Source organism: Liolophura sinensis, chromosome 2 (assembly GCF_032854445.1).
Source record: "Liolophura sinensis isolate JHLJ2023 chromosome 2, CUHK_Ljap_v2, whole genome shotgun sequence".
Lineage (NCBI taxonomy): Eukaryota > Metazoa > Mollusca > Polyplacophora > Chitonida > Chitonidae > Liolophura > Liolophura sinensis.
Window position 1 is genome coordinate 12,827,058 of NC_088296.1, and position 26,915 is coordinate 12,853,972.

General features: G+C 41.0%; 2 protein-coding genes across 2 annotated transcripts; both read left to right on the plus strand.

Moving 5' to 3' along the window:
- Positions 1–364: 364 nt before the first annotated feature.
- On the plus strand, positions 365–3,228 carry LOC135463043 (uncharacterized). Its single transcript, XM_064740363.1, has 2 exons — positions 365–963; positions 1,536–3,228. Exon 1 carries the CDS (start codon positions 378–380, stop codon positions 960–962), a length of 585 nt encoding a protein of 194 aa, XP_064596433.1. The 5' UTR covers positions 365–377; the 3' UTR covers position 963; positions 1,536–3,228.
- A 5,624-nt stretch (positions 3,229–8,852) lies between these two features.
- LOC135462802 (toll-like receptor Tollo) lies at positions 8,853–26,863 on the plus strand. Its single transcript, XM_064740073.1, has 2 exons — positions 8,853–9,039; positions 17,343–26,863. The coding sequence occupies exon 2, from the start codon at positions 17,510–17,512 to the stop codon at positions 21,218–21,220; it is 3,711 nt and encodes a 1,236-aa protein (XP_064596143.1). The 5' UTR covers positions 8,853–9,039; positions 17,343–17,509; the 3' UTR covers positions 21,221–26,863.
- Positions 26,864–26,915: the final 52 nt, after the last annotated feature.

Genomic DNA, 26,915 nt, shown 5'->3' on the forward strand with positions numbered 1-26,915 from the left:
TCTGAACTCAAGGGAAACCCACAATCATCTACAGGTTGCCGACAGACCTTACACATATGGCTGAAGAGAATCAAAGCAAACGTCAGTTAGACTTTAATGTAAGAGGTTCTTGGGTGCCTGCTGCGTTATAAGTGGTATGCGATATTCAGCAATTATTCAAACATCAGCCTGGAATAACCCTAAAACTGACAAAAACATGCTTTAATATAGTTTCTTTCTGTTTTTTATTTTCTCTTGCAGCCTCTGACCCCACAGTGCAGGTAGCCGTTGCTTCTCATCCTCGCCACTGGCCGGTTTTGGCTTCTGTGAGAGCCTCTTTTCACCAGGGCTCCGCGAGCATCCCCCGCTCTCCATGGAGGGGCAACCAGTGCACCACCATGGCACTGGTCGCCGTGACGCTGTCAGCCGTCAAGCCTGTCAACACCTGGGCTAAGGAGGATTTGGATGGAATCCTCCGTGACGGCGACCGCAATCACGGTGCCCTTCTAGCCAGGCTTGGTCGACTTGGCCAGACCAACCAGCGGGTGGGCATCTATGAAATGATGAGATGCTCGTGTCTTTCCATCACTCTGGGAGACCAGTGCTATGCCATGGCAGGTGTGAAAGACACAGAAGTCATCGGCATGGTGTCCACCACCCCAATGGACGAGGCTACCATGGAAGCCTTCCAGATGGTGGACCTTCAGACAGGGCTAGAGCGTGCCCTTAACGGCAGTGATGGAGCTGTGGTCACAATTGGTGATTACAGCACAGCGTTTATCCGGGATCCCAGGGGAGGTGTCCGGGTCTGGGACAGCCATTGCAGGGGCCGTGATGGTCTGTTTCGGCGTAACGGAAGGGCCGTCCTCCTCACGCTCGGCTCCCTTGATGACGTAACACCTTTCGTCATCAAGAAGCTGAGGAGCCGCAAACAGACCGAGGCACAGTATGAAGTTGCTGGCTTCCAATTGGTAGAGAAGTGAGGTAGGTTTCAACAGGAGTATATATTTGGTAGCATATCCTTAATACTATAAGTACATCCCTTGGCTTGCAAGACCTTGCAGACAATAAATGGTTGACTATGTTCATCAACAATCTCACTTTAGCTGAAGACGACTTATCTGTACATCACATGCGGTCAACTTGCCAAGGGTCAGGTAGGATTACCTGGTCACTGCGGATTGTTCCATCCATGAAAAATGTATGGTGTTAAAAAAAACAACCAAATAAATAAATGAATAATTAATGTCATTTATTTTTTTGATTCTGTTCCATTGTACTCAGGAATATTTCATGTATACAACGGCAGAGATAAACTGGGCAGAGCCCGGGGGAAACTTACAACCATCTGCAGATTGCTGCTTCATTATATCATTTCAGAATTACACATAAATAATCAAACCCGTTTTGCCCATCATGTGTTGAATTATTAAGTTGAGTTTGCTCATTGACATTTGTAACTCGTGCCCCTAAAGTGTCTACATGTAACAGCATTAATAGATGTGTCCAGATTTCATTACCCATTTTACAGCATTTTGTGTTGTTTTATTTTTCAGGTAGTGCTGCCTCAATCTGAGGGTGACAATCTTAACAGCCTGGTCTACCCTCCTCTGGCATAGCAACCGAACTGTTCCTGTGGACAATACCCAGTATTGGAGAAGCCCTCCCATCCTGGCATCGTAAGAACATGATCTGGGACCACCATTGCTATTTCTGAGCTTAGAAGCCTGGGATCACCTCAACCACAACTCTCGAGCTGAGAAGTTTGGGACCACCTCAGCTGCTACAATTTTTCAGCTGAGAAGCTTGGGCCACCTCAGCCACTACTATCCAGCACCTGAGAAGCCTGGGACTACCTCGGCTACAAATGTTTCTCAGCTGAGAGGTCTGGGATCACCTCAACCACAGTTATTCCTGGGCTGAATCTGATGTCACCTCAACGCTAACTATTGCTGAGCTGAGAAGTTTAGGACCACCTCAACCACAACTATTTCAGAGCTGAGAAATCTGAGATCAACTCAGCCACTATTATTCCTGAGCTGAGAACCCTTGGACTACCTCTGTTACAAATAGTTCTCAGTTGAGAAGTCTGGGACCACCTCGGCCACAAAGTAGTCCTCAGCTGAGAAGTGTCACACCACCTCAACCACAAGTAATCCTCAGCTGAGAAGTGTCAGACCACCTCAGGCACAATTATTCCTGGGCCGAATTTGGTGCCACTCAGTCCAAATATGCCTGAGCTGAGTAATCGAGAACAACATCAGCTACAGCTGTCCATGAGCTGAAAAGTGTGGGACCACCTCAGTCACCACAATTCCTGATCTGAGAAATCTGAGATCACCTCAGCCACAACTATTCCTGATCTGAGAAATCTGAGCCAATATTATTCCTGAGTTGAGAACCCTGGAACTATCCATGAGCTGAAAGAAGTCTGAGACCACCTCAGCCACAATTATTACTGGGCTGAATCTTGTGCCACCTTGACCCAAACCTTTCATGAGATGAAAAGTCTGGGACCACTTCAGCTACAACTTCCTGAGCTGAGTAATCAGGGAGTACAACTTCCTGAACTGAGTAATTAGGGACGAACTCAGAAATCTGAGATAACCTCAGCCACAATTATTCCTGACATGAGAAGCCTGGGACAACCACAGACACATATATTTCTCAGTTGGGAAGTCTGGGACCACATCAGCCACAATTATTCCTGACATGAGAAGCCTGGGACAACCACAGACACATATATTTCTCAGTTGGGAAGTCTGGGATCACCTCAGCCACAATTATTCCTGACATGAGAAGCCTGGGACAACCACAGACACATATATTTCTCAGTTGGGAAGTCTGGGACCACTTCAGCCACAATTATTCCTGACATGAGAAGCCTGGGACAACCCTAGGCACATATATTTCTCAGTTGGGAAGTCTGGGACCATCTCAGCCACAATTATTCCTGACGTGAGAAGCCTGGGACAACCACAGACACATATATTTCTCAGCTGGGAAGTCTAGGACCACCTCAGCCACAATCATCATTGGGACCACCTCAACCCAAGGTATTCCACGGCTGAAAAATCTGGGACGGCCTCGGCCACAAATTCCTGAGCTGAGTAATCAGGGGCATCCTCAGCCCAAACTATTCCTGAGCTGAGAATCTTTGGACCACCACAGTGACAAGTATTCCTGTGCTGAAAAGTCCAGGACTACCTCAAACACAACTGTTCCTAAGCTGAAAAGTTTGTCACCACCTCAGCCGCAACTGGTCCTGAGGTCAAAAGTCTTGAACCACCCCAGCCACAAGTAGCCCTCAGCTAAGCTTAAGACATCCTCAGCCACAATTATTCCTGAGCTGAGAAATGTGGGACAACCTCAGCCCAAACTATTCCTGAGCTGAGACTTTTTTGATCACCTCAGCACAAATATTCTTGTGCTGAAAAAGTCTATGACTACTTCAGCTACAACAGTTCCTAAGCTGAGAAGAGTGTCACCACCTTAGCTGCAACTGTTCCTGAGCTGAGAAGTCGGGGACCACCTCAACAGCAACTGTTCCTCAGCAAACAATTCTGGAACCTCCTCAGCCACAAGTAATCTTCATCTGAGAAGTGTGGCACCGCTTCGGCCCAAGCTATTCCTGAGCTGAGAATCTTAGGCACACCTCAGCTCAAATATTCCTGTGCTGAAAAGTCGAGGATTACCTTAGCTGCAACTATTCCTCAGTTGAGAAATCTGAGCTGAGCTGAGCTGAGCTCATGAGCTGAAAAGTCTGAAACCACCTCAACCTAAACTACTTTTGAGATGAGAAATCTGGAACCACCTCAGCCCAAACTATTCATGAGCTAAAAGGTTGGACAACCTCAGCGACAACTAGTCCTGAGTTTTCAAGTTGAGACATTTAAGACCACCTCCACCACAAGTATTCCTAATCTGTGAGGTCTGGGACCATTTCATTTACAATTGCTACTGAGCTAAAAAGACTGGAACCACCTCAGCTACAACAGCTGAGAACAATTATTCTTCCAGCTTATGAGTCCATCTGGGACCACCTCAGCCAAAATTATTGAAGAAATCTGGGACCACCTCACCTACGACTTCCTGAGCTGAGAAGTCTGAGGCCACCTCAGCCACAATTATTTCTGAACTGAGAAGTCAGGGACGACCTCGGCTAAAACTGCTGATGAGCTAAAAAGTCTGGGATGACCTCAGCCACAAGTATTTCTGAGCTGAGAAAGCTGGGACCACCTCAGCTACAAGCGTTCCAGCTGAGAAATTTGGGACCACCTCAGCCACAACTGTTCCTGAGCTGTAAAATCTGGGACCACCTCAGCCACAGCTGCTTCTGATCTGTAAAGCCTGAGACCACCTCACCAACAGCTGTTCATCATCTGTAAAGTCTGGGAACACTTCAGCCACAGCTGCTCCTCATCTGTAAAGTCTGGGACCACCTCAGCCACAGCTGTTCCTCATCTGTAAAGTCTGGGACCACCTCAGCCACGGCTGCTCCTCATCTGTAAAGTCTGGGACCACCTCAGCCACAGCTTCTCATCTGTAAAGTCTGGGACCACCTCAGGCACAGCTGCTCCTCATCTGTAAAGTCTGTAACCACCTCAGCCACAGCTGTTCCTCATCTGTAAAGTCTGGGACCACCTCACCCACAGCTGTTTTTCATCTGTAAAGTCTGGGACCACCTCACCCACAGCTGCTCCTCATCTGTAAAGTCTGGGACCACCTCAGCCACAGCTGCTCCTCATCTGGAAAGTCTGTAACCACCTCAGCCACAGCTTCTCCTCATCTGTAAAGTCTGGGACCACCTCACTCACAGCTGCTTTTCATCTGTAAAGTCTGTAACCACCTCAGCCACAGCTTCTCCTCATTTGTAAAGTCTGGGACCACCTCACCCACGGCTGTTCCTCTTTGGTAAAGTCTGGGACCACCTCACCCACAGCTGTTCCTCATTGGTAAAGTCTGGGACCACCTCAGCCACAGCTGCTCCTCATCTGTAAAGTCTGGGACCACCTCAGCCACAGCTGCTCCTCATCTGTAAAGTCTGGGACCACCTCAGCCACAGCTGCTCATCATCTGTAAAGTCTGCGACCACCTCACCCACAGCTGTTCCTCATGGGTAAAGTCTGGGACCACCTCACCTGCAGCTGTTTCTCATCTGTAAAGTATGGGACCACCTCAGCCGCAACTGCTCGTCATCTGTAAAGTCTGGGACCACCTCACCCACAGCTGCTCCTCATCTGTAAAGTCTGGGACCACCTCAGCCACAGCTGCTCCTCATCTGTAAAGTCTGGGACCACCTCAGCTGCAACTGCTTGTATTCCTGAGTTGAGAAATCTGAAGTAGAATGGGATACCATCCAACATCATGTGCATATGTGTATGTCCGGCCCTCCTCACTTGAAAGTGTCCTTTCTGATTTGATGAGATGCCAGTGTCTTGATCAGTTACTCAGATATACAGGGGTATGTAGAAAATTGTTCTACTGACTTTTATCACATTTATCACCAGAGCCATACCGGTCATAAATGGCAGGTTCTGATCCCGAACTTTACAGGTGACATTGTAGCCCTGCACGAGCACATTTTGTAAACTGCGACTCAAAATGATGGTTTCTGAGAGCTTCTAAGTCTGTGAATGAAGAAAATTTGTATGAAAACTTAAATTTTTGTTGGTATTAAAACCATCATACATGTAGTTTTGTTCAGCTTACTTGTTACATTTAGTACAGCATAACTAGTTTGAGGCCCAAACGTTTTCTGGAACAAAAAAGCGCTCTAGATATGGCCCTCATTGCATCTATATATATCTGTCTGCTTGTATGTCATGTATGGGCGACGGTCTGCCAGCAACCTAGTAGCAGATGGTCATGTATTTATACCCCAGGCTCCTCCCACCCTAAGGCTGGTTGTCATTGTAAGAGGATGTGTACACTGTCAAACATATGGATGTTGTATTTATTCAATTAGACTTTTATGCTGTTCTCAAGAATGTTTAACTTAAAGTCTAATCAAATAAATAAATCAAACATCCATACGTTTGACAGTGTACACATTCTCTTAATCAGTACACAAGATTGTTTACTTCCAGTTCAGTTAAATTTAATTGAGGTTTTCTTGTCCTTCAGTGCTAATGCTATAAATCTGCTGTAAACCACTGTGTGTACCTCGGGGCCATGATTATTAATCCGAGTTGAGGCAGTAAGTATCCAGTGAAAGCACACCTGAGGATATCTTAGTTTTTTGTGGTTGTGTGTCCTGAGTCCAGATCAATTGCATAGGCTGAAAAATTTAAGAATTTTCAGAATTTCTTTAGTTAATGAATTTCCTGTGCTTTATAACAGAGACATTGAAGTTGCATTTCCATGCAAAGGAGAAAACCATGAATATGTATACAAATGATGTTTACAAGACTGTTAAAGACTCAGCACAGATATATCTTCATTCCAGAATCCTGTAGAAATCTTCACCATGCACCTGTGGCTGTAGAAATCTTCACCATGCATGTGTGACTGTAGAAATCTTCACCATGCATGTGTGACTGTAGAAATCTTCACCATGCAGGAGTGGCTGTAGAAGATGTAAAGAGGGTCCAGAAATGTGTAGGTCTAGAGGCCCTGCACTCAGATCACTGAAGCTAAGGTAAACATGTGATTTGTGGTTTCATCTACATGTAGATGCATTCGCAACCCTTTATTAAATTATTATTTTTTTTTAACCTGAAAATGTGCTAGTATAGCAGTTTGTCCCTGGTGGTAAATAAACAATTAAGGTCCCAGTCTTGCAATGTATTGTAATTGTTGACAGATATGACTGTATGAGTTGTTTGTCTGTTTCAGTTAAATCTATACCAGCCCCAGCAATATGATTAACTTTCTGTCTTTTTTTGTCATCAGGGACCACTTTGTGTGTTGGTATGAGCCATCATTTGTGCCGTGAACTGAAGAACCATTCCTTTTCACTGTAAGGAATAATCCTACATGTATGTATACGTCACGGTTTGTTGAAATGAACAGTACCATGACTATGCGTGCCTTGTGTAAAGGATTCACTTCTTTTGTCACACTGAACAGTGGCACAGTGTGTGTATAGTCCTCATATAAATTGACAGAATCACTTCTTGTGTTACAATCAACAATGTTATGTCTGGTGTTACAATCAACAATATTATGTCATATGTTACAATCAACAATATTATGTCTTGTGTTACAATCAACAATATTATGTCATGTGTTACAATCAACAATATTATGTCACTGTTACAATCAACAATTTTATGTCATGTGTTACAATCAACAATATTATGTCTATGAAGAGTACTATAGTACAATATTATGTCATGTTACAGTCAACAATATTATGTCATGTGTTACAATCAACAATGTTATGTCATGTGTTACAATCAACAATCCTATGTCTTGTGTTACAATCAACAATCCTATGTCTTGTGTTACAATCCACAATCCTATGTCTTGTGTTACAATCCACAATCCTATGTCTTGTGTTACAATCAACAATCCTATGTGCAGCTCTTAGTGTATAAAAGAAAACACTTCTTTTACTATTGCAATGAACAAACCTACCTATATATTTACATGAATATGTGTACTTCATGTAAAGGAATCACTTGTTTTGTTGCATATACAGGAATTAGGAAGCACCACTAGGATGGTCGAGTAATCGAAAGTATAATACTGTTTGAGCTACACTGTGTGTATATATATATATACTCTGTATATATTTGATCTACATTTGATCAATTAGTCTTTGTGCTGGAAAATGCAGAGCACATGGTTTGGCTGATTATGTCCAGCATTCCCACATAAATCTAAGACACTATTCTGATGGTGTTTTGTTTTTTGTTTGTTTTCTTTTTGGGGGGGGGGGGGGATATGCAGTTTTTAGTACATCTGCAGATGAAAATCATGTCTGTTCCTGAATGACTACAACATTGTTTTGTTGATGATGCGTGATATGTTCAAGTTGAAGACAAATGTGCTCTTTTTCTGAATTAAAAGGCATAGACAGACATGCTTTGTGTGTTAATCACAAAAACTGAGAGTCAAACATGTTCACACCACCATCTTGATTTGGCTTATTTTCATCTTATAGATTATTATATTATTAAATAATTCATATTAATTGAAACACCGGTAACTAAAAAGAGATGTTTTGCTGACAGTTATCAATCTGGATTTGCTGGTTGCTAGCTGTGATATTTCAAAGGTTCATGGACATGATGGTGATGGTGAAATCTTGGACTAATTAAAATAGTGTTTGGCTGACATCAGTTTAACATGAAGATATTAATGCTTCAGTAACAAATGCTGATCAGCATCCAAACTAAATTGTTATCTTTTTAATGATATGACTGAGTTCCTTGCCTTCCTTTACTGGTAATGTGAGAAATCTATCAAGTTTACTGATTCACTTCAGAAAACAGTGAGGTTTTTTTTCAAGTTAACAGCAAAGGATTGCAGGTCACTTGTTGACGCATAAAGTATAGCACTGATCATTGACGACAATTTGATTGGCGAAGTCAGTGATATTTGTTTTGACTTAAAACAATGAAGTCACAACTCACACATACTGTCTCACTGGACTATTATATCGGTCATCCCGAGTCCTTACCATGACTGACTGACATAATGAGGGTGTTAGATCACTCCTCTCCTCTACCCGTACTCCAGTCTGGCACTTGAGCAGATTATATGACACATAGTATGTGTTGAGTAGATGAGAGTGCCTGTATAGTGGGTGTACAAACCTTCATAATCCGATCAAAGGGAGATAACCCAATATGAACGCATTATAAAATGGCTCTCTAGGGATGGGAGGTATGAAATGATAAAGAGTGTAAAATAGGGAGAAACCTCAGCATTTCGACAAAAGCTTCACAATTTCGATCAGATTTTCAAGTGTTCTTGGAGTCTGGAAACGAACTGAGGTGTACGTTGTGTTTAACCGTCTTTTCTGATGCGACGTAGATTGAAATTCGCCCATCAAATATCTTCAAAGTGTGACAGAGCCTTGACGCTTGACGCTGACAGTTGTACAATGTTGTAAGTAACAACAACAACCTTTTGAGTGAGTGAGTGAGTGCTTGTGGTTTAACGTCGTACTTAACAATTTTTCAGTCATACCACGATTAACGAATCCTTAGAGTGCATGTAATGTGCCTCCTTGTTGCAGGACGGATTTCCACCGCTCTATTATCTAGTGCTGCTTTACTGAGACGCCTTACCGAAGGCAAGTAAGGTGCCCCGCGCGAGCTATTATACTGATAGGAGTCAAGCAGTCGTTGCACTGTCCCCTTCATGCTAAACGCCAAGCAAGGAAGTTACAACTTCCTCTTTAGGAGAAAAAGTTTTAATGTCTTAGGTGTGACTCGACCCAGGATTGACCCTAGATCTACCAATTCCTAACCGGACGCTCTGCCAATTGTGATATCGGGGTCGGTAACAACCTTTTGAAGAATTAATGAGTAAATTTCAGAGATCGATATGTTAAAGGTGTAGCAAAAAGCGAATACAATATTTTATTTTGAGTGAAAGTTTACCTGATGCTTGTCCACATTGTGGGTAGTGTTCATAGTTTCGAGCACCCGTGTTCCTCGCAAGGAGTGCTTAATTGCTGGCACGACTGATGGTAGAATTAGTTCAATGAAATTAAATGTTGATCCAGCAGTCTCTCACCAATGCCATTGCTGTGAGTTCAAGTCCAGCTCATGCTGGCTTTCTCTCTGGCCATACGTGGGAAGGTCTGCCAGGAACCAGCAGATGGTTGTGTGTTTCCTACGGGATCTGCCAGGTTTCCACCCACCATAAAGCTAGCCGCCGTTGTATAAGTGAAATATTCTTGAGTATTGCGCAAAACACCAAATAAATAAATAAAAAAACGCAGTAGGTCTTTTCCGCAAGGCACTTTGCTGAACGAAGTCGACCCTTAAATCCACTCCAAAGCAGCGGCACATGCCGATTTTTGGTGTGTATTATAGAGAATAGGACCTTTATTACCACTCCTGCAAGTGTAAATCCATTCCCGAGTCGAATTGTTGGTGAAATCCAAACAAACATTTTTCTAGCTCGTCAAAATAACTGTGCTGTTATGGCGAGCCGGGTGTACTAGATGTAGAATAGAAAAAACAATTTACCTGGCCTGTTGAGCAAGAAAAATTCATTCTAAAGGCTCCAGTCAAGGCTTGCAGCTATCATGTGCACGTCTGCTTCATCATGTTTTCTGCCCGTGGCTTTAGATACAATTTGGATGCACTCGATTAGTCTCACATGCACACCATGGTTTTGAAGAGAGAAAAGTCAACATATTATCAGATATACTGTATATAACTAATCTGAATGGATTCAAACGTGCATGAGTGATTGAAAGCTTCATTTTCTCTTCAATCCTCAACAGAAATTGGCGCATGCTGCTGCTTTCGAGTGGATTTACGGGCCAACTTCGTTCCATAAGTGCCTTGTGGAATGGACCTACCGCGTGTTTGAATTCAGTGATAAAGTGTTTAGGCAGGTAAATATCAGAAACTGTTGAAAATCAACCTCAGCGTGTAATCTGATTGAACCACTGCCTGTTGGGGCCACATCATCAACTATATATCAAGAAGTAACAACCAAGCATCTCATATACCCTGTATCGGCCCGGATAGCACAGTTGGTAGAGCGTCCGCTTCGGGACCGGTAGATCCAGGATCAATCCTTAATCAAGTCACACCTAAGACTTTGAAAGAGGAAGTTGTAACTTCCTCGCTTGGCGTTCAGCATGAAGGGGATAGTGCAACGACTGGTTGACCCGTATCAGTATAATGGCTCGGGCGGGGTGGCTTACTTGCCTTCGGTAAGTCGTCTCAGTGAAGCAGCACTAAATAAAAGAGCGGTGGAAATCCGTCCTGCAACAAGGAGGCACATTACACGTACATGCACCCTAACGATTCCTTCGTCGTCATATAACTGAAAAATTGTTGAGTACGACGTTAAACCCCAAGCACTCACTCACTCACTCACTCATGTACCCTGTATAAAGCTATATTCATTCATTATTCCCTGGCAGCTTATGGCGTAAAAGTGGTCTTTTTGATCACTTCTGCAAGTTCAAATCCATTCCAGACTTACAATATTCCTGAAAGCTCAGCCAATATTTACTTCTGTTTCATGATAAGTATTTTTGCTGCTGTGGTGTCACTGTGTCAAGTTTTATAATAAAAAATAAATGTTGCTGCCATGGATCAAAAAGTATAGAAATCGGACTTGAAAAGAAAGTTGTGCAGACAAGAGCCACCAGTCTTTAAGTGAGACACATATAATTATGTCGTGTCCTTGCCAAACGATCGAGTAGAATATATTTTTTAGTTCAAGGATTAGGCAGGTAAATATCGGAAAGTTTGAGCTCATTGTTTTAATTCAACTCTATCTACATGACCCTGCATGAACCAAGAAAGATGTATCTGTATCTATCAAACTGTCCCACATGTGTTACCGCCTTTAACATGTTCCCCAAGCTTTCACTTTATTAAAAACTCTGTTGTAATAGAACTCCATTTTTATAGAACTCCATTGAATTGCCTCTGTTGAGGTCATTCTCGAAGTTTCTCCAAGTGCTGCTTGCCTGTAACACTATATTAAAGTATTAAGGGTGGAGGATTTTTTGAAATGTTTGACCCAGGTATGAATGAATTAAGTGTTAACCTTTAAGCTTGGGAACACTTTGACCTCTAGGTACAATTTAATTTAGGAGTATGATTACAGCAATGCTGATGTTTTTTTAAATATAAATTGGAATAATTTAAGTCTTTAAATCAAGGATGTCATAAATCACGTACCTTTAATTGACATTTCCTTTAATTGACTTTATGTATTATAACATGTGACACAAGTACATATAAGAAGTTGATGTTTATGATTTACATGTATTTGGACGTGTATGTGTATGTGCTAACTATTGCTGGGTGAGCAGGTGGTTTCTGTAGATCAGCATCGACCATTGAGGTAGCGTGTTAAAATCTAGCTTTTGTCAGTTTTGTTGCCACTTTATATCCAGATGTTTGTCCATTACCTGATGTCCATTACCTGATGTCCATTACAAATACCGTACATGTTTATACATAAACAGCCTAATAGACAACCAAGTTCCATAACCAGCTGGTAGCAGTCTGTGGTCCAGTGGTTAAAGGGGCTTGCCTTTCAATTGCTGTGTGACACATGAAGTGCAGCAAGGTTCAAATCCGTAAGCAGGAAATTTGTAGATCTCTCCGTTTGTAAGGCCTTTGTGACAATAAGCGTTCGACAACACTTGTGTGGCCATTTGTGCAGTCTGAAGTTTAATGAACGCCACTTGTCTTCCACAAACATGATGTGCATACAGTATCTGTACGTCACATGTCAGAAAGTTTATCAGTAACTTGCTAAAGACCAGTGGTTTCCCTTGAGGACCCTGGGCTGTAAGTACATGTGTATGGTGTCTAAGCTAAAGGTCAAAACCAGCTCATTCCTTACATGGTCAGTTCAATGTGACGGGTGCTACATTCAACATGTTCAGGTTGTTTGTGACAGGTGCTACAGGTCTTGTGACGGTGCTACATGGGTGCTAAATGTCTTGTGACGGGTGCTACATGTCTTGTGACGGGTGCTAAATGTCTTCTGACAGGTTTTACAGGTCTTGTGACTGGTGCTACGGGTCTTGTGACTGGTGCTACGGGTCTTGTGACTGGTGCTTCAGGTCTTGTGACAGGTGCTACGGGTCTTGTGATTGGTGTTACAGGTCTTGTGATGGGTGCTACATGTCTTGTGACGGGTGCTTCAGGCCTTGTGACTGGCGCTACAGGTCTTGTGACGGGTGCTACAGGTCTTGTGATGGGTGCTACAGGTCTTGGTATTGGTGCTACAAGTCTTGTGATTGGTGCTACATGTCTTGTGACGGGTGCTACAAGTCTTGTGATTGGTGCTACATGTCTTGTGACGGGTGCTACATGTCTTGTGACGGGTGTTACGGGTCTTGTGATGGCTGCTTCAGGTCTTGTGATGGGTGCTACAGGTCTTGTGATCAGTGCTACAGGTCTTGTGATGGGTGCTACGGGTCTTGTGATGCATGCTACAGGTCTTGTGATGGGTGCTACAGGTCTTGTGATCAGTGCTACATGCTTGAACTGTGCCATCTAAAAAGTAAATTTATTTTAAAAGAGAAGGAAGACAACCAGACAGCACATTTATAGACGAAATTAACTAAGGATTAGTGTCCATATTTATCATTTACTCATAGTTAGCTACCCCTGTATATATTGTTAAATTGAGTTTGAAAAATTATTTAAAAAGGGTACATTAATAGAAGTAATATGGCACTTAAAATCACGAGATAAAGAATCTGGTTTTACGATTTTTTCCTCCAACTCTCGGTAGTCTGCCAAATTACGTCGTACAAGCCCAACCGTTATGAACTGTCAGAGCTTCACCATTTAGTTCAGTATTAAAAAAGCTACAAGAGTGACAACGGACATGTGGAATTTCTTCCGAAATAGTTTGCTGCCCTGCACACAGTTGTGAAAACAGGTCATCAATGAACCCTGGAGTTATTTTGTCAAGTTTCCAGACAATTTGACCCTCAGAAGAAGACACAAGGATTTTGTATCCACAAAAGATAGCCGCATCTGATCTCTCCATAGTCTGAAAATTACGAGAGGAATACAGCTAATACAGACTTGAAAGATCTGGCTACCATGGGGGGTGCAATCGACTAAAATCTCAAGTTTGTCTAAACTTAAAACTGATAGATAGCAAATCTCTGTACACCAACGCCGACGTCCACACTTATGTTGTCGGATATTCGGAATATCAACATGAAGTTGTCTTTGCATACAGGTATGAATTTAGAATACCTTGGAGAATAGAATGATATTTATAGTGAATAATAGTAAATAAATATTACATTCTAAAATAAACACATGAAATGTACAGTGTAAGCTCTCGCTTACTGGTCCGTATTGCCAGCGCGGTTGGAAATGCCTTGACAGAGTGATCAAATTCATTGTCTGAAAACTCGGGATCTGCAGTCTGGCTAGAGATGCCAGTGTCATAAATCGGAACTTCAACGTCGTCCATTATGGGTTCAAATTGATACAGCTGTATATTTGCTCCTGTGTTGCTAGAATCTACTGCTACTGACACCGTTTTGATATGAATTCCCAGGTTATATAGGCCACCTAGATTTGGGTTGGTTATCTATGATGTCACCTGCTGAGCCGTAATGGGGTGGGTGGAGGAGAGGGGCTTGTCTGGAGGTAGCTAGAGCAGTAAATCTGTTGTTTTGATGGATTTAAAGTCATTATTACGTTTCTCAGAAGCCCTCCTGATGATATACTGTTTAAACAGATTATAATCTTATAATTAGGACCTCTAGCTAAATCTGGACACTAATCCTTTATTTTCAAATAATAACTTATTCTCAAATAATACCTTTCCAATGATTATCAATGTGGGCGATGGCTGGTTGTCCGAGCTGTTGTGTCATTATAGTCTGTCACTGTGTCTTTCCTGCTGTGTGTGGGAATGCTTGTTATAACATATGCACCTGAATGTTTTCTTACAGTCACAGTGTACCTATGCCATCATCCTGGACAATTTGTTTTAAATCCGGATCATCGGGTAGGGAAAGTTGTTTTTTTTTTTTCATACTGGCTAATGAAAGATAGAGATTTTAAAGCAATTAACATTCAAAGAAAATCCATCAGAAGGCGAATAAAAACTTTAGAATATGGCCCATTTTTGGCAGATCAGTTGGATTACCTCCAGCAAACATATTTTTTTTTATAATCACCTATAATCCTTATAACTTATGAATTGCTAGTGAAGTTTTCAATCATTGACTCTAAATAAGTCGAATTCACTGAAATCTCATAGAATCAGATGGTTCAGGGAGTAGGGGTAACCCTTTACGCTATCTTAGCATGAATCTTTTGATTACTGTTTATATTGATGCGTAACAAGGCATACCTGCTTTAAAATCCATCAGGTACTTTAAAGACGCTTGAAAGGTAGACGGATGGTTAATACATGCATTCCAGTATCAGCTCTTAACTGTGGAGTACTCTTAGCCGAGTCTGACCAAGAAATTTTAGTGTGCATGTAAGGCAACATGCCTTTCCACAGTCAGTTGCCTCTGCTTACAAAACCCTGTGACTCTCACCAGATTTCCAAGAAAGCTGGATATAGGTTACTGCATTCTTCTATGTATTTCATAATTTGTCGCTGTCAGATTTGCTTCTATGAAGTAATCTGCTCTTTTCATACACCGGTATCTTTAAACCTGACCGAATAAACATTACTACATGTTTTCTGACTTGAAAATTGTTATCAAAACTATTCTTTACTGTCATGTTTGCATTGAAATTTCCAACTAATGAATGCTAGTTTACTTTTAATGATGCTACCAAGGCATAAATCCGTTAATACAGTTTATATTTAGAAAGCAAATCATGGGTTTCTTTTTGAATTGAGATCTAGGATCACTGATGTGGTATGTGGTACAGGCTAGAGCTGTTAAAACTCCACTGAAGATCTTGACATGAACTGTTCAGATTGCATATGTTATGTGTTCTAAATGGTCAGTAGCAAATATCTTTAAGGTACTGTTAATATTTACAGTGGCCGTAAGTGAGAAGGTCTGCCAGCAACCTACAGATGGTGGTGGGTTTCCCCCGGGCTGTGCCCGGTTTCCTCCCACCATAATGCTGGCCGCCGTCGTATGAGTGAAATATTTTTGAGTATGACCTAAACACCAATCAAATAAATAAATATTTACAGTAAATTCTAATTTGCTATCTTATGCGATGTGCAGACTGAACAGGGCAGACCATGTGAGCTGTAGTAGATTAGATGATAATTGAGGATAATTGTCAAAGCTGAAATTGATTACATTTAGATTTTCCAATTTGCACATTTACAAGGGTACATTCACTTTTGAAATAAGCAGTAGTTTCCTTTAATGATGTTACCAAGGGCTGTATCAGTTAATACAGTCTGTACACTTAATTGTACTAGTAAAATTTTATTACTAGTCTGACTGTCTTATCCTTTTTTGTTATTGCAAAAAGGTGGACCATTGAAAGGGTACTATATTCTGCCTCAAGCGAAACATGTAGCATACAGCAAAACTTAATTTGCCCTGTAAATAAAATGATTTATACAATAACTACAAACAGAAATGCTTTTAAATTGAACCATACATATATATTGCTTGATGAATAAGTGCAAATTTGCAATGGCCGAGACATTGCCTGTATGGGATTTCGTTTTTGTCTGCGCTCAAACGGCCTTTGTGAAAGGAGTTACACACGTACATGTAGACATATCTAACAGACACGGGGCCAACAGACAGAGTGACGATGGCGAAAAATGCTGATAGGTGTTTTGTGGAATATTCCATTCCAAGAAATATATATAACAGATTTACATACATTTAAAAAAGTAAGAGGTATACATGTCTAATGTCGGATAAGTGCTTACATGTTGTTTACAGCCTGAAGATATGTTTTGAACTGTTTTCTGACAATTTAGGAAATTGAAAACCGTCCAATTTTGTGGGAAGGGAAGACGAGGGGAGAAGTGGAGATACATTACTTTGAAATTAAATGATGTATTACTGCTGTATTTTTAAGTATGGTGAATTCTACAGAGAGCCAGTTACCAGTATTGCCCGATATGACAGGCTGAAATATTATAGTTTTTATAACTGTCTCATGGGACAGGTAACATTTTTTTTTACATGTCCAAAAATTTCTGTACCTGTATAAATTTGTTAAACACACCTGCCTTGGGAACTAGACAGTGCTCATTTCAAACAAACGCAAAACTGTGCGCAAATAAAAATGAAGCTCTAAAACTAGTTTTTGTTCACAAATATTGTGTGAAAATATTTATTTATTTATTTATTTATTTGATTGGTGTTTTACGCCGTACTCAAGAATATTTCACTTACATGTATACGACGGCGGTCAGCATTATGGTGGGTGGAAACCAGGCAGAGCCCAGGGGAAACCAACGACCATCCGCAGGTTGCTGACAGACCTTCCCACTTACGCCTGGAGAGGAAGCCAGCATGAGCTGGACTTGGAACTCACAGCGACCGCATTGGTGAGAGACTCCTGGGTCATTACGCTGCGCTAGCACGCTAACCAACTGAGCCACAGAGGCCCCTGTGTGAAAATAATACTTGTCAGTATTTTGCTTTCATGGGTTACCCCGAAAAATTACCTGTCCAGGTGAAATAGACACCCTGTTATTTGGACGCCTACATCAGCATCTCTGAAACTCTCATTTACTACTAATATGTTTTTTAACGCAACTATTTTCTTATTTTTCAGATTTTTGTGAACTTGATGAATGAATTTCAGTGAGGGAAGACCTGACGAGGTATTGGGTGCCTTATGAGTACGGGAATGATAACTGCCTGGATGAGGTTTTGGACTCCATATCTATGGCAAATTATACCGAAGTTACAGACAGACACTAAGTCATCTATGCAACTGATATGATGGGTCGATCAAAAATGCCAGGCTTTACATCAAGAGTTCTCTCCCTTTTGATGACCAGTGCAGTGCTGATGTTGTTTGTTGGCTTGTCTGTCAGGTCTGCTTACAGTCCGACAGTTTCGTTCTATCTGGACTTGTATCCAAAGGGAGAGTACTGGGTGCAGTTTCCACGCAAAATGGAAAGTGAGTGTATTTATGATAGTAAGAAAAACGTACTGGCATGCATGGGAAACTACGATTATTCTCAGGTGACAACCACTTGGAAATCCACCCCCAACAAAATTCTCTATGTGAAAGTCAACTGTCGTGTGCAGGATTACTTCTTTGTACATCGCTATGTTTGCTTCTGCATAAATGCCAACGTGTCAGAAGCGCTAGGGGATACCAGTTTCAGGGAATGTCAACTCCAGGAAGTCAAAGCAAGCACATTTCGAACACTGAAGCATCTGCAAGTGTTGGATTTGTCTGGAAATTACGTATCAGAAGTGGAACCAGGAGCTTTGGATGGGCTGAACAACTTGACTTATCTCTCCCTCAGTGGAAACCCGTTTTCACATCTACCGGATGGACTACTTTGTAATCTTGCTCAGATTCGCTTTCTTCACTTGTCATCCACAGGGCTCCGCAGCATACCCCAGCTTTTCTCGAACTGTAAAACTGATGGTGAGTGCTCTCTGGAATACTTGTTCATGAGCAAAGGGATGTTGTCTAAAATTCCAGAAGGATCTCTTTCCAACATGAGTAGAATGACATGGTTGGACCTCTCCGGAAACCAGATAAGCACATTGTCAGACAAAGCATTTGAGGGAGGTACGGGTCTGAAGGTACTCAATCTGTCGCGCAACTCTTTGACGTATCCCCTTCCGGACTTGTGCAGCACTTTGCCATCTCTGGAAGTCCTCAGTTTGCAGGACTGTGATTTCCATGCCTGGGATCACACCAGATTCCAAGCTTGCGCACGTCTGGAGGATCTCGACTTATCAGGCAATCAGATTCTGGAAGTGGAGGGCGACTTTTCCGTGACAGCAAAACTTTCTAAACTGAACCTGTCTAGGAATAAAATCGAACGAATTGAGCCTGGTTTTACACTTGGAAACTCCTCCCATCTCATCCACGTGGATTTGTCCAGAAATAAATTGGCTGAAGTCTACGGAAGCTTTCTGGCTAATGCTCAAAGCCTGGTGAAATTGGACTTCAGCCATAATGCACTGGCGGAAGGAAATATGAATCTTACCGTCTTGTTGCAAGACCTGAACAATTTGAAGTCACTGGATTTGTCTTACAATAACTTTAGCGTGCTGCCCTCTAAGCTCTTCCCTTATTTAAAGAACCTACAGGTTTTGGATATTTCACACAATAAAATTACAGAAATTCACCCAGACAGCTTAAGCAACTTAAAAGGTCCCACTACTGTGAGACTCACTGGTAATCATCTAAAGACCATTCAGAATGGCACATTCTCCGGATTGTCCAGTCTAAAGGTACTGGATCTGTCTATGAACGAAATCTCAGAAGTCGATATGGCCTCACTGCCAATTTCACTGACAGAAGTGTACTTCAGCAGTAACAATTTGTACGATATACCTACAGCTTTTCGCCTGAAAAACTTCACATCCCTTTCTCGTCTAGATTTAAGCCGAAATAAACTGACCACATTAGACAGGAACTGCTTCGTGGGTTTCACAGCGTTAACAGTGTTGGACTTGTGCTGGAATGCTATTAAAGTGATAGATGATTACACGTTCGGTCAACTCGGTCAGCTTCGGGAGCTAAATTTGGAAGGAAATCAGCTAGTGCTTTCAGGTTCTGGGTTTGCAAGTCCATTCCGGGGTGCCTTCAATCTGAAAGTCCTAAACTTGGCGTTTAACAGGATAACTAACTTCCCTAACCTTTTCGACGGACTAAAGGGGCATGTGTTGAAGCTGAAGGTGTTGAATATGACGGGGAATCCCCTCGGGGAAATCGTCCAGTCTCAGGTAGAACAATTAGACATGGGGCTAGAGACCTTGGTGCTTGACGACTGCAACCTCAGCTTCGTGGACGCCGAGGCATTTTTCGGCCTACGAAAACTGGATAGCGTCTACCTCCGTCGAAACAAACTCAGCCATTTCCCACCTTTCTACGTAAACAGGTCTGTGCAGTTCGACTTGTCAGAGAACCCTGTTATTTGTTCCTGCAACATGGCCTGGCTGAAGGAAGATTTCTGGCAGGAGTACGGCATCCAAATTGTGGTCGCCCTGTATTACGTGAACACCTGTTACAATAACGTGAAAGGAGAAGTCCAGTCCTTACAGGATGTGGCGAAAAGCGATTTCCTTTGCAAGACGTATAATCACTGCCCAGAAGGCTGTCAGTGTTTTGGGTCGTTTGAAGGGGCTCAGCCAGATGTCGTCATATGCTCTGGGATGCGGCGTGTACCACGCTTAACATCAGAAGTTGCCACTCGTGTGTTCCTCTCCGGAAACGACTTCTCCGCAGAAATCCCGTTATTTGCTATAAAACCAGGATTTGTGTACCAAACAGAAAGTCTGTATCTAAACAGCAGCATGATCCACAGTTTGGACGAGGGCTTCTTCACCAATCAGCCCTTGTTAACCACCCTTTACCTCGATCACAATTTTCTTGATGAATTGAAGCCGAATATTTTCGCAAACCTTGTCCTATTAGAAGACCTCGACCTCGGTCACAATCTTCTCAGTTTTCTGTACCCCAGCACGTTTAAACCGCTCAAGGCGCTGCGAGTTCTCGACTTGCGCCACAATTCCTTTCACTTCATCCACTCGGGGGTTACACAGCTTTGGTCGAAAACAGCGCCGCTCCGTCGTATTTATTTGAGCGATAACCCTTGGCATTGCTCTTGTTCCACTGTTACCTTCCGGAATTGGCTCGTGTCTAATTTTTATATCGTGCCAGATTGGCGAAATGTTGTGTGCAAGGGGATAAGTATCATAGATCACTTGCCTAAGAAATATGAATGCCACCGGGTTTTGCCCAAGGTGTATGTAAATTACACATCGAAGAGCCTCATCATCGGGCTTCTTCTTTTGACCGTCTTCCTCGTCGTGACGGCCACGTTTGTGTTTAGAATACGCAAGACTTTGAAGGCGCTTGTATTTGTCAAATTCGGTTGGTCGTTCAGGAGAGCGCCGTGGGAAAAGGATAAACATTTTGACGCGTTTATTCTTTACAACATTTACAACCGGGACGGTGCAGCAGAAAAATGGGTCAATCAAGAACTGGTGGAAAAACTCGAACGCAGAGAAAAACCATACAAAGTCTTTCTACCTGATCGTGACGTCAATTCCGAAGAGAGCATCGTGGACACGTCGTGTCAAACAATCGCTGAGAGCAGGCGTACTATTGTCGTGATCTCTGAGTCATTTGCCACGAGTCAGTGGTGTAACCGCACATTCCAAATGGCTTACAGGCACATGCTGCAGAACAAGAAGCACAAGATCATTGTTGTTTTCCATGGCAAAATTAAGGTCAATGAACTGGACCCAGTTTTGAAGGTTTTCGTCATGATGGGTGATTATTTAAACTCCAACTCCCGATACTTTTGGGAGAGACTGTTATACGAGCTTCCAGACCCGCCTTCCTCAGACGAACCGGTGAACGAAAACGAGGCAGGAGTGGATGAGACGGATATAATTCTGGAGAATGCCGTGGCCTCTGATGGCACGAGCTACCATAACAGCAGTCATGTGTGAGGTGACTTCATTGAAACGAGTTGTGATGTCACGTCTTAATCTGTGACTTATTTTAAAGGGGCTTCCAAGATCTCTTAAAGGTTTTCCTTTTAAATATATTCTGGTTTCGTGGCAGAAATCAAAGTGTTATTGAAAAAACTAGATACCACAATTTGTCTCTGTTTCGTCCGAAGGTGAAAAAAAAAGCGTGGCAGCTGTGCCTTTGATGAAGTGTAGTTGGAATGTTTGTAGCAACGTAAACTCATCAATCACTCGGACTCGAATAGACTTTTGGTAAGCTTTAAAGGTGTACACTTACCCCGAAGAAGGTTACTGCTCTCCTGCAAGAAAAGAAGTAGAGACTGCTGGGAACGACGAAGCCAGTAGGGTATGCGCTGAGAAGCTGCACCTGAGCGTCTAACTAATATTGTTTAGTATACCGTTAGCTCACCAGTATTACAATCTTCATTCCTTGATACAAATCCAGTGCACACTGGACTGTAGGTATATGTAGTTTGTTAAACACAATGTTGGCTCACAGCGTATGTCCGAATGCCCTGTAGAGAATCCGGGGGTAATTGAAATGTTGAATTTCCCGGAGAGCAGTTTACGGTGGAACAACTTTCATAATTTGTCTGTAAATGGAAAATCTCACTGACTGATCAATATACATATCGCCTTTTTATTCCAACCATATAGATTTTTTTCCAATTTCCAATCCGGTTGTGAATAAAACTTTACTGTTCCAATGTTGTATAGAATGGTGCTGAAAACAGAGACGTTGCCAAAACAATTTTTTTCACTCGTCCGACGTAGAATACTTTAATGATCCAAAACATATTCCTCTATAATGTTCAGAAGAACGCGGGCATGAAATTGCGGCTTCATTTGCCTTTGCCAGATTGTCGGGTTTGCACGAATCCACTGATTTAAAGTAATGTAAAATGCAAATGTATTTTATTTAAATGATTCTTTATTTTTCTTCTTTTTTTTGGCAGTAATTCCTCGAGTTTGCAAAAAAGTGCTTTTTATATGCCACTTCTCAAGAAATCAATATGTAACATATCATGTATTTTGTATAATTTTTTTTATATTACCTGCAGCATTGTTGAGTTGATATTTTCTGATTGTTTATGGCAAGTAAGTGAGTTTATTGTTTGTATGTCATTCGCTTTATAGATCTCTTGCATCATGTGTTGCAATTTGGTATTTTTATAGCTTACCATTGTCGATGGTACTCAGAGCACAGGAAACATTCCATGTGGATATCATTCAATTAAACAAAGGTCAGAATCATAATCTCAAGAAATACTCACTCTTTCCGTTTTTGCTTCCTAAATTTTGGGAAGTGAAGTCAAGCACAAATGAAGTGGAGGAGGTGGTTGGGGAGGGGGTATGGGAGTTTAGGAGAGTTGTCTTCTTTAATTGATTTTACACCCCTTTATTTATTACCCTATATCAGTGATGTCTTCAAGCAGTGGTGATCCTCATTATTAATCTGATTTCGAGGTTGAGGTCCTCATTGTCGTCTCCATTCTGTGTTCCAAAACCCCGCAGTCACAAAACTGCTTAACATTCAGATGCTTCAACTCGTAGACAGTGAGTACAATGTCCGGGTCCACCTTGTATTTGTACCTTAACATGCTTTGCATGAGTTATTGAGTGCTAAATATACACATGAATGCAGCAGGATTGAATGAGTTACTGAGTGCTAAATATACACATGAATGCAGCAGGATTGAAGATATACCTTGCGTTTAATTTTATTTAGTAACATACGGTTAAAAGCAATGTACTTTAAGATGTATAATTTCAAAACTGTTATGGGCGTGCTCACTGAACAATAGTACGTTCAGGGTAAAGTAAACTCAAAGTGCTAGGTTTTGATTGTAACACTCATAAATCTGTACATGTAGTCGTGTATTTCGAAAGTCACACATTGATAAAAAAAAATTGCGTACCGTAGACCGAGAAATATCCGCGACAATTGAAAAAAAAGTGTAGCATCGATTGCATTAAATCAATCTTTTTGACATCGCTAATGTTACTGTAGTACACTGTAAAAGGCATTCTGAGTTTTTCAGAAAAGATAATTTTTTTTTCACTCTTCTCGCCTGATTACTTACTTGTTTTTACCATTCTCTGTGTTTTAACACATGACAATTTTCCCAGTGTGAGTGCGTATCCTAAGGGAAATATAACTATTTATTCATTTTGATACATTTATTTAACACAGAACATTTATGGTATGGGTTGTGATTTATTCAGATTTTAGTTTATCTCACATTTTTTCGCTAAATATTTATCATTCTTCCATAGTTCATATATCGTTTAGTATAGAGGTTCTGTGGGTTATATCGTATCTCACGGGTGCAAAGAATGTCAGCCATATATGTATTGGATAAGTATTGGCATGGAGCGGTATAATAGGATAGCTCGAAAAGGGTTTTTTTTTTTTTTTTCAAAAATAGATCAGTAAGCCCTACATGGAAAACCTCATTTAGTACAACATCGTAATCATTAATAAAGCATGACCATTCCCAAAATGGTCCCATTTTACAAGACTGTCCCACCGTTTCGTCAGGCGTATTTACCATGGTGACTTATATGTGTTCAGTTTGTGTTGTCATGGACATTACGCCAAACGCACATGGCCGATTACACAAAGCCACTTGTGACAAAGTCAGTCTTTTCTAACAAAGTCAAATTTTAGAATACGATTTTACAGCTTATTTTCTGTCTTACAACATTTTGACTGAATAAAGATTATGTTAAGACATATGTGTCAAAATGTCAAATTCCAGCACGAGAAAACCAAGCATTGTAACAAAAATTTTATTTTCGTTTAAATCAGGAAAACTACGTTTTGTGGAATGTCCCGGAGCCATTGTTACAACATTGCGTAAACTATGGGTAACCATGGACGTTACGGCGAGCGCTAATTGTGACTTCTATGTAAATTGGGGCCCAAAATGAGTGTGTAATTATAGACACACAAGTATCTATGTATACATGTTCAAACATCTGTTCATCGCCATTGGCCCCATTAATACTTGACAGTTCATATAATATGATAGCGTTTAAATCTCTCGTTTGTGTTTTAAATTTTATTTTAAATGATATGCTTAAACCGAAGGCAAGCCAGAAGGCAGAACCAAGCCATTTTGTAAACGAAATAGGCTTAAATGAGACGTGAGCTAAGCAATATGTACAGGCCAAATGAACAAAGGTCATCAAGTATATTCTTTATTCATACATGAAAGTCTTGGGTGTCGTCTTGCCTTTCCAGTTCTATACATTCCCAGAAATTGTTTTATGTGAAATCTTAATTGTTAGCGTGATCATATGTGTATGGTTTTTTTTTTAAGAAGACAAATGTGTTTTTACTTTGTTTTCGCACATTGAAACTTTAAAGGGTTCTCGATTGATGTTTCTAATAAGTCTGACTAATGAGTTAAACAAGATGAAGAAGTTTGCTGTCATGCACAACTGTATTGGTTCCCCTTTTTTAAAAGATGTTTTTAGTTGTTTACATAACTTGTGCTTCCAGTTCGTTACTGTACCCGACGACACTTGATGACCTTGTATATTATCTACCTCTGACTGTCGAGGTGATCTATGTTAACCTCTTGCCGATTGGTTCGTGATCATATACTGAGTCTATCTGTACAACTGTTTGTGATTGGTGCCTGTGACGGCAGAAGTTGTTTCCGTTTGCTCATTGTAATGTGTCGTTGGAGTTTATATAGAGTTTGTTGTCTGAGCAATTTGTTATGTGGTGTAATTGTAAAGTAAATAGTTCAGAGTATTCCTAGTGAAGTGATTTTATAGACGTTTTGTCGTGGCATAGAGTACACAGGAATCTTCATAAAAGTGAGTAATAGTTGAATTATGTTCTTGCCTTGTGAGGACATAACCTCTATGGTATGTATAGTATCTCCACTAAGAAGAATGGAGAAATTACGTATTTATATTACATCAAAAAGTTGGCGTTTTGAGCATCATATTGGCTTTTCTGTATATTAGGAATTCTCCTACGTGAATTAATGTTAAATATAAATCAGTGTAATTAGAGACTATGCATATATTTAGGAAATAGCCCTCTTGTATTTTCTGATTTGCTAATTTAATACTACTTTTATCATCATATATCGAGTTTATAGTCGCGGAGCTAGGTAAAAAAAAAAGATATTTGGAGGGTAAAACAAGCATTAACGCCCGCAAGGCAAGGGTGTTCCCTAAATTTTGTTGGTCAGTCCACGTTGATCTTGTTTTATGAGCTACCCATTAAGCAGTGCATTATTGTGTTACGTCATGATCTGCGGAATAGGCCTTGTATGATATATATTATGCTAATACGACAGTGAACGAGTTTGTCCGCGTTCATATGGTGCGATTTGTGATAACGGCTCGTCAAATTCGACAAATGGAAGTAACATAGGACAAATCAGTGTCATACGCATAGGCCGCTAGTAGACGATGAGATTTGTCGAATGCTTCAGTAGCATGAAAGAGCGCCATTTGACGGACTGACTGGACAATCGCACCGTGTGCCCGCGGTTTTATGGGTCGTAATTTACTGATAGTTTATGTCAATTTGTCCCTCAAGACAGAATTTTATGAATGTGGCACTCGGCCTGTTTCGGATGAAAACAGTTCCCTGCATTCCTTAGGATTAATCTCGATTTAGTTGGTATTAGAATGGGTCTTGTACTCCGTATTAGTCACTTGTTGTTGTTTTTTTTTTCTTCTTATTTAAATCTCTGACTTATTTTAACTGTCCGAAGAACCCCTTGTGAGTTAGTTTTATGCGGTTATTTATTTTCCTGTTTATGCAGATCTCTTATCTGTCTATTCGGCGGTTAAATCCCCCCATTTTCTTCCTTGCCAAATCTTCCAAGCGCTTTTTGTACTCAGACTGACCAAAATCCGTCGATGATGGTTGTATTCGTATGTGAGCATTCAGATTAGTTACCCAGCAACAGCTCTTTCTCTTTTTTTCCTTTTTGTCATATTACTAATGCATACGCAAATTAAGGTAGGGAATCTCCAAGAAAGAGTTTGTAATTCTGTATTTTCGCGACGTTAGTCTAATACAAAACTATGTATGTTGTCTCATTTGTGTATATATACATACATGTATACCGTGAATTACTTAAACTTTCGTCCATGACTCATTTTTCCTGATTCTGAGATTTCAGTTGACCTAAGAAAGGTTTTTTGGGGGTTTCTTTGGAATGTAGGTCGATATCCTATGGGGAAAATGTTGGTGTCAGTACCAAAAGTAATCGTTTATGGCCTCTATTTTCCTCTAAAAATGCACTTTTGCGAATAAGATATTGTGTCATTTTATATATTATGTATCCTTTCATGAAATTGCTGGAGTTGGTATCTATAATGTACGCTTAGTTCTGATTGATCTGTTTAAAAACATTTGTATGTTACACTCATTCGACATGGTGTCATTAATATGCATCTATCGCTTTTTAGGTATTAAATACACATTGCTATGTTATCAAGGTTTCACTTGTATCTCGCAAATTACTTATGGATATCTTTGCAAGCGAAATCTGCCGGGCTTCATTTTAAGCACTCTTCTGACTTCAACGAACACTTTCAGAATTCCACTTTTTAAGCATTTTTTTTTTGTATCTTTCTGTCTTATCACTAACATTTTCTATGTGTCTTACACTTGTCTGTTATTTACACTTTTACT

Coding starts and splice junctions, on each gene's coding strand:
- LOC135463043 (XM_064740363.1), top strand. CDS start 378: ATGGCACTGGTCGCCGTGACGCTGTCAGCCGTCAAGCCTGTCAACACC.
- LOC135462802 (XM_064740073.1), top strand. CDS start 17,510: ATGATGGGTCGATCAAAAATGCCAGGCTTTACATCAAGAGTTCTCTCC.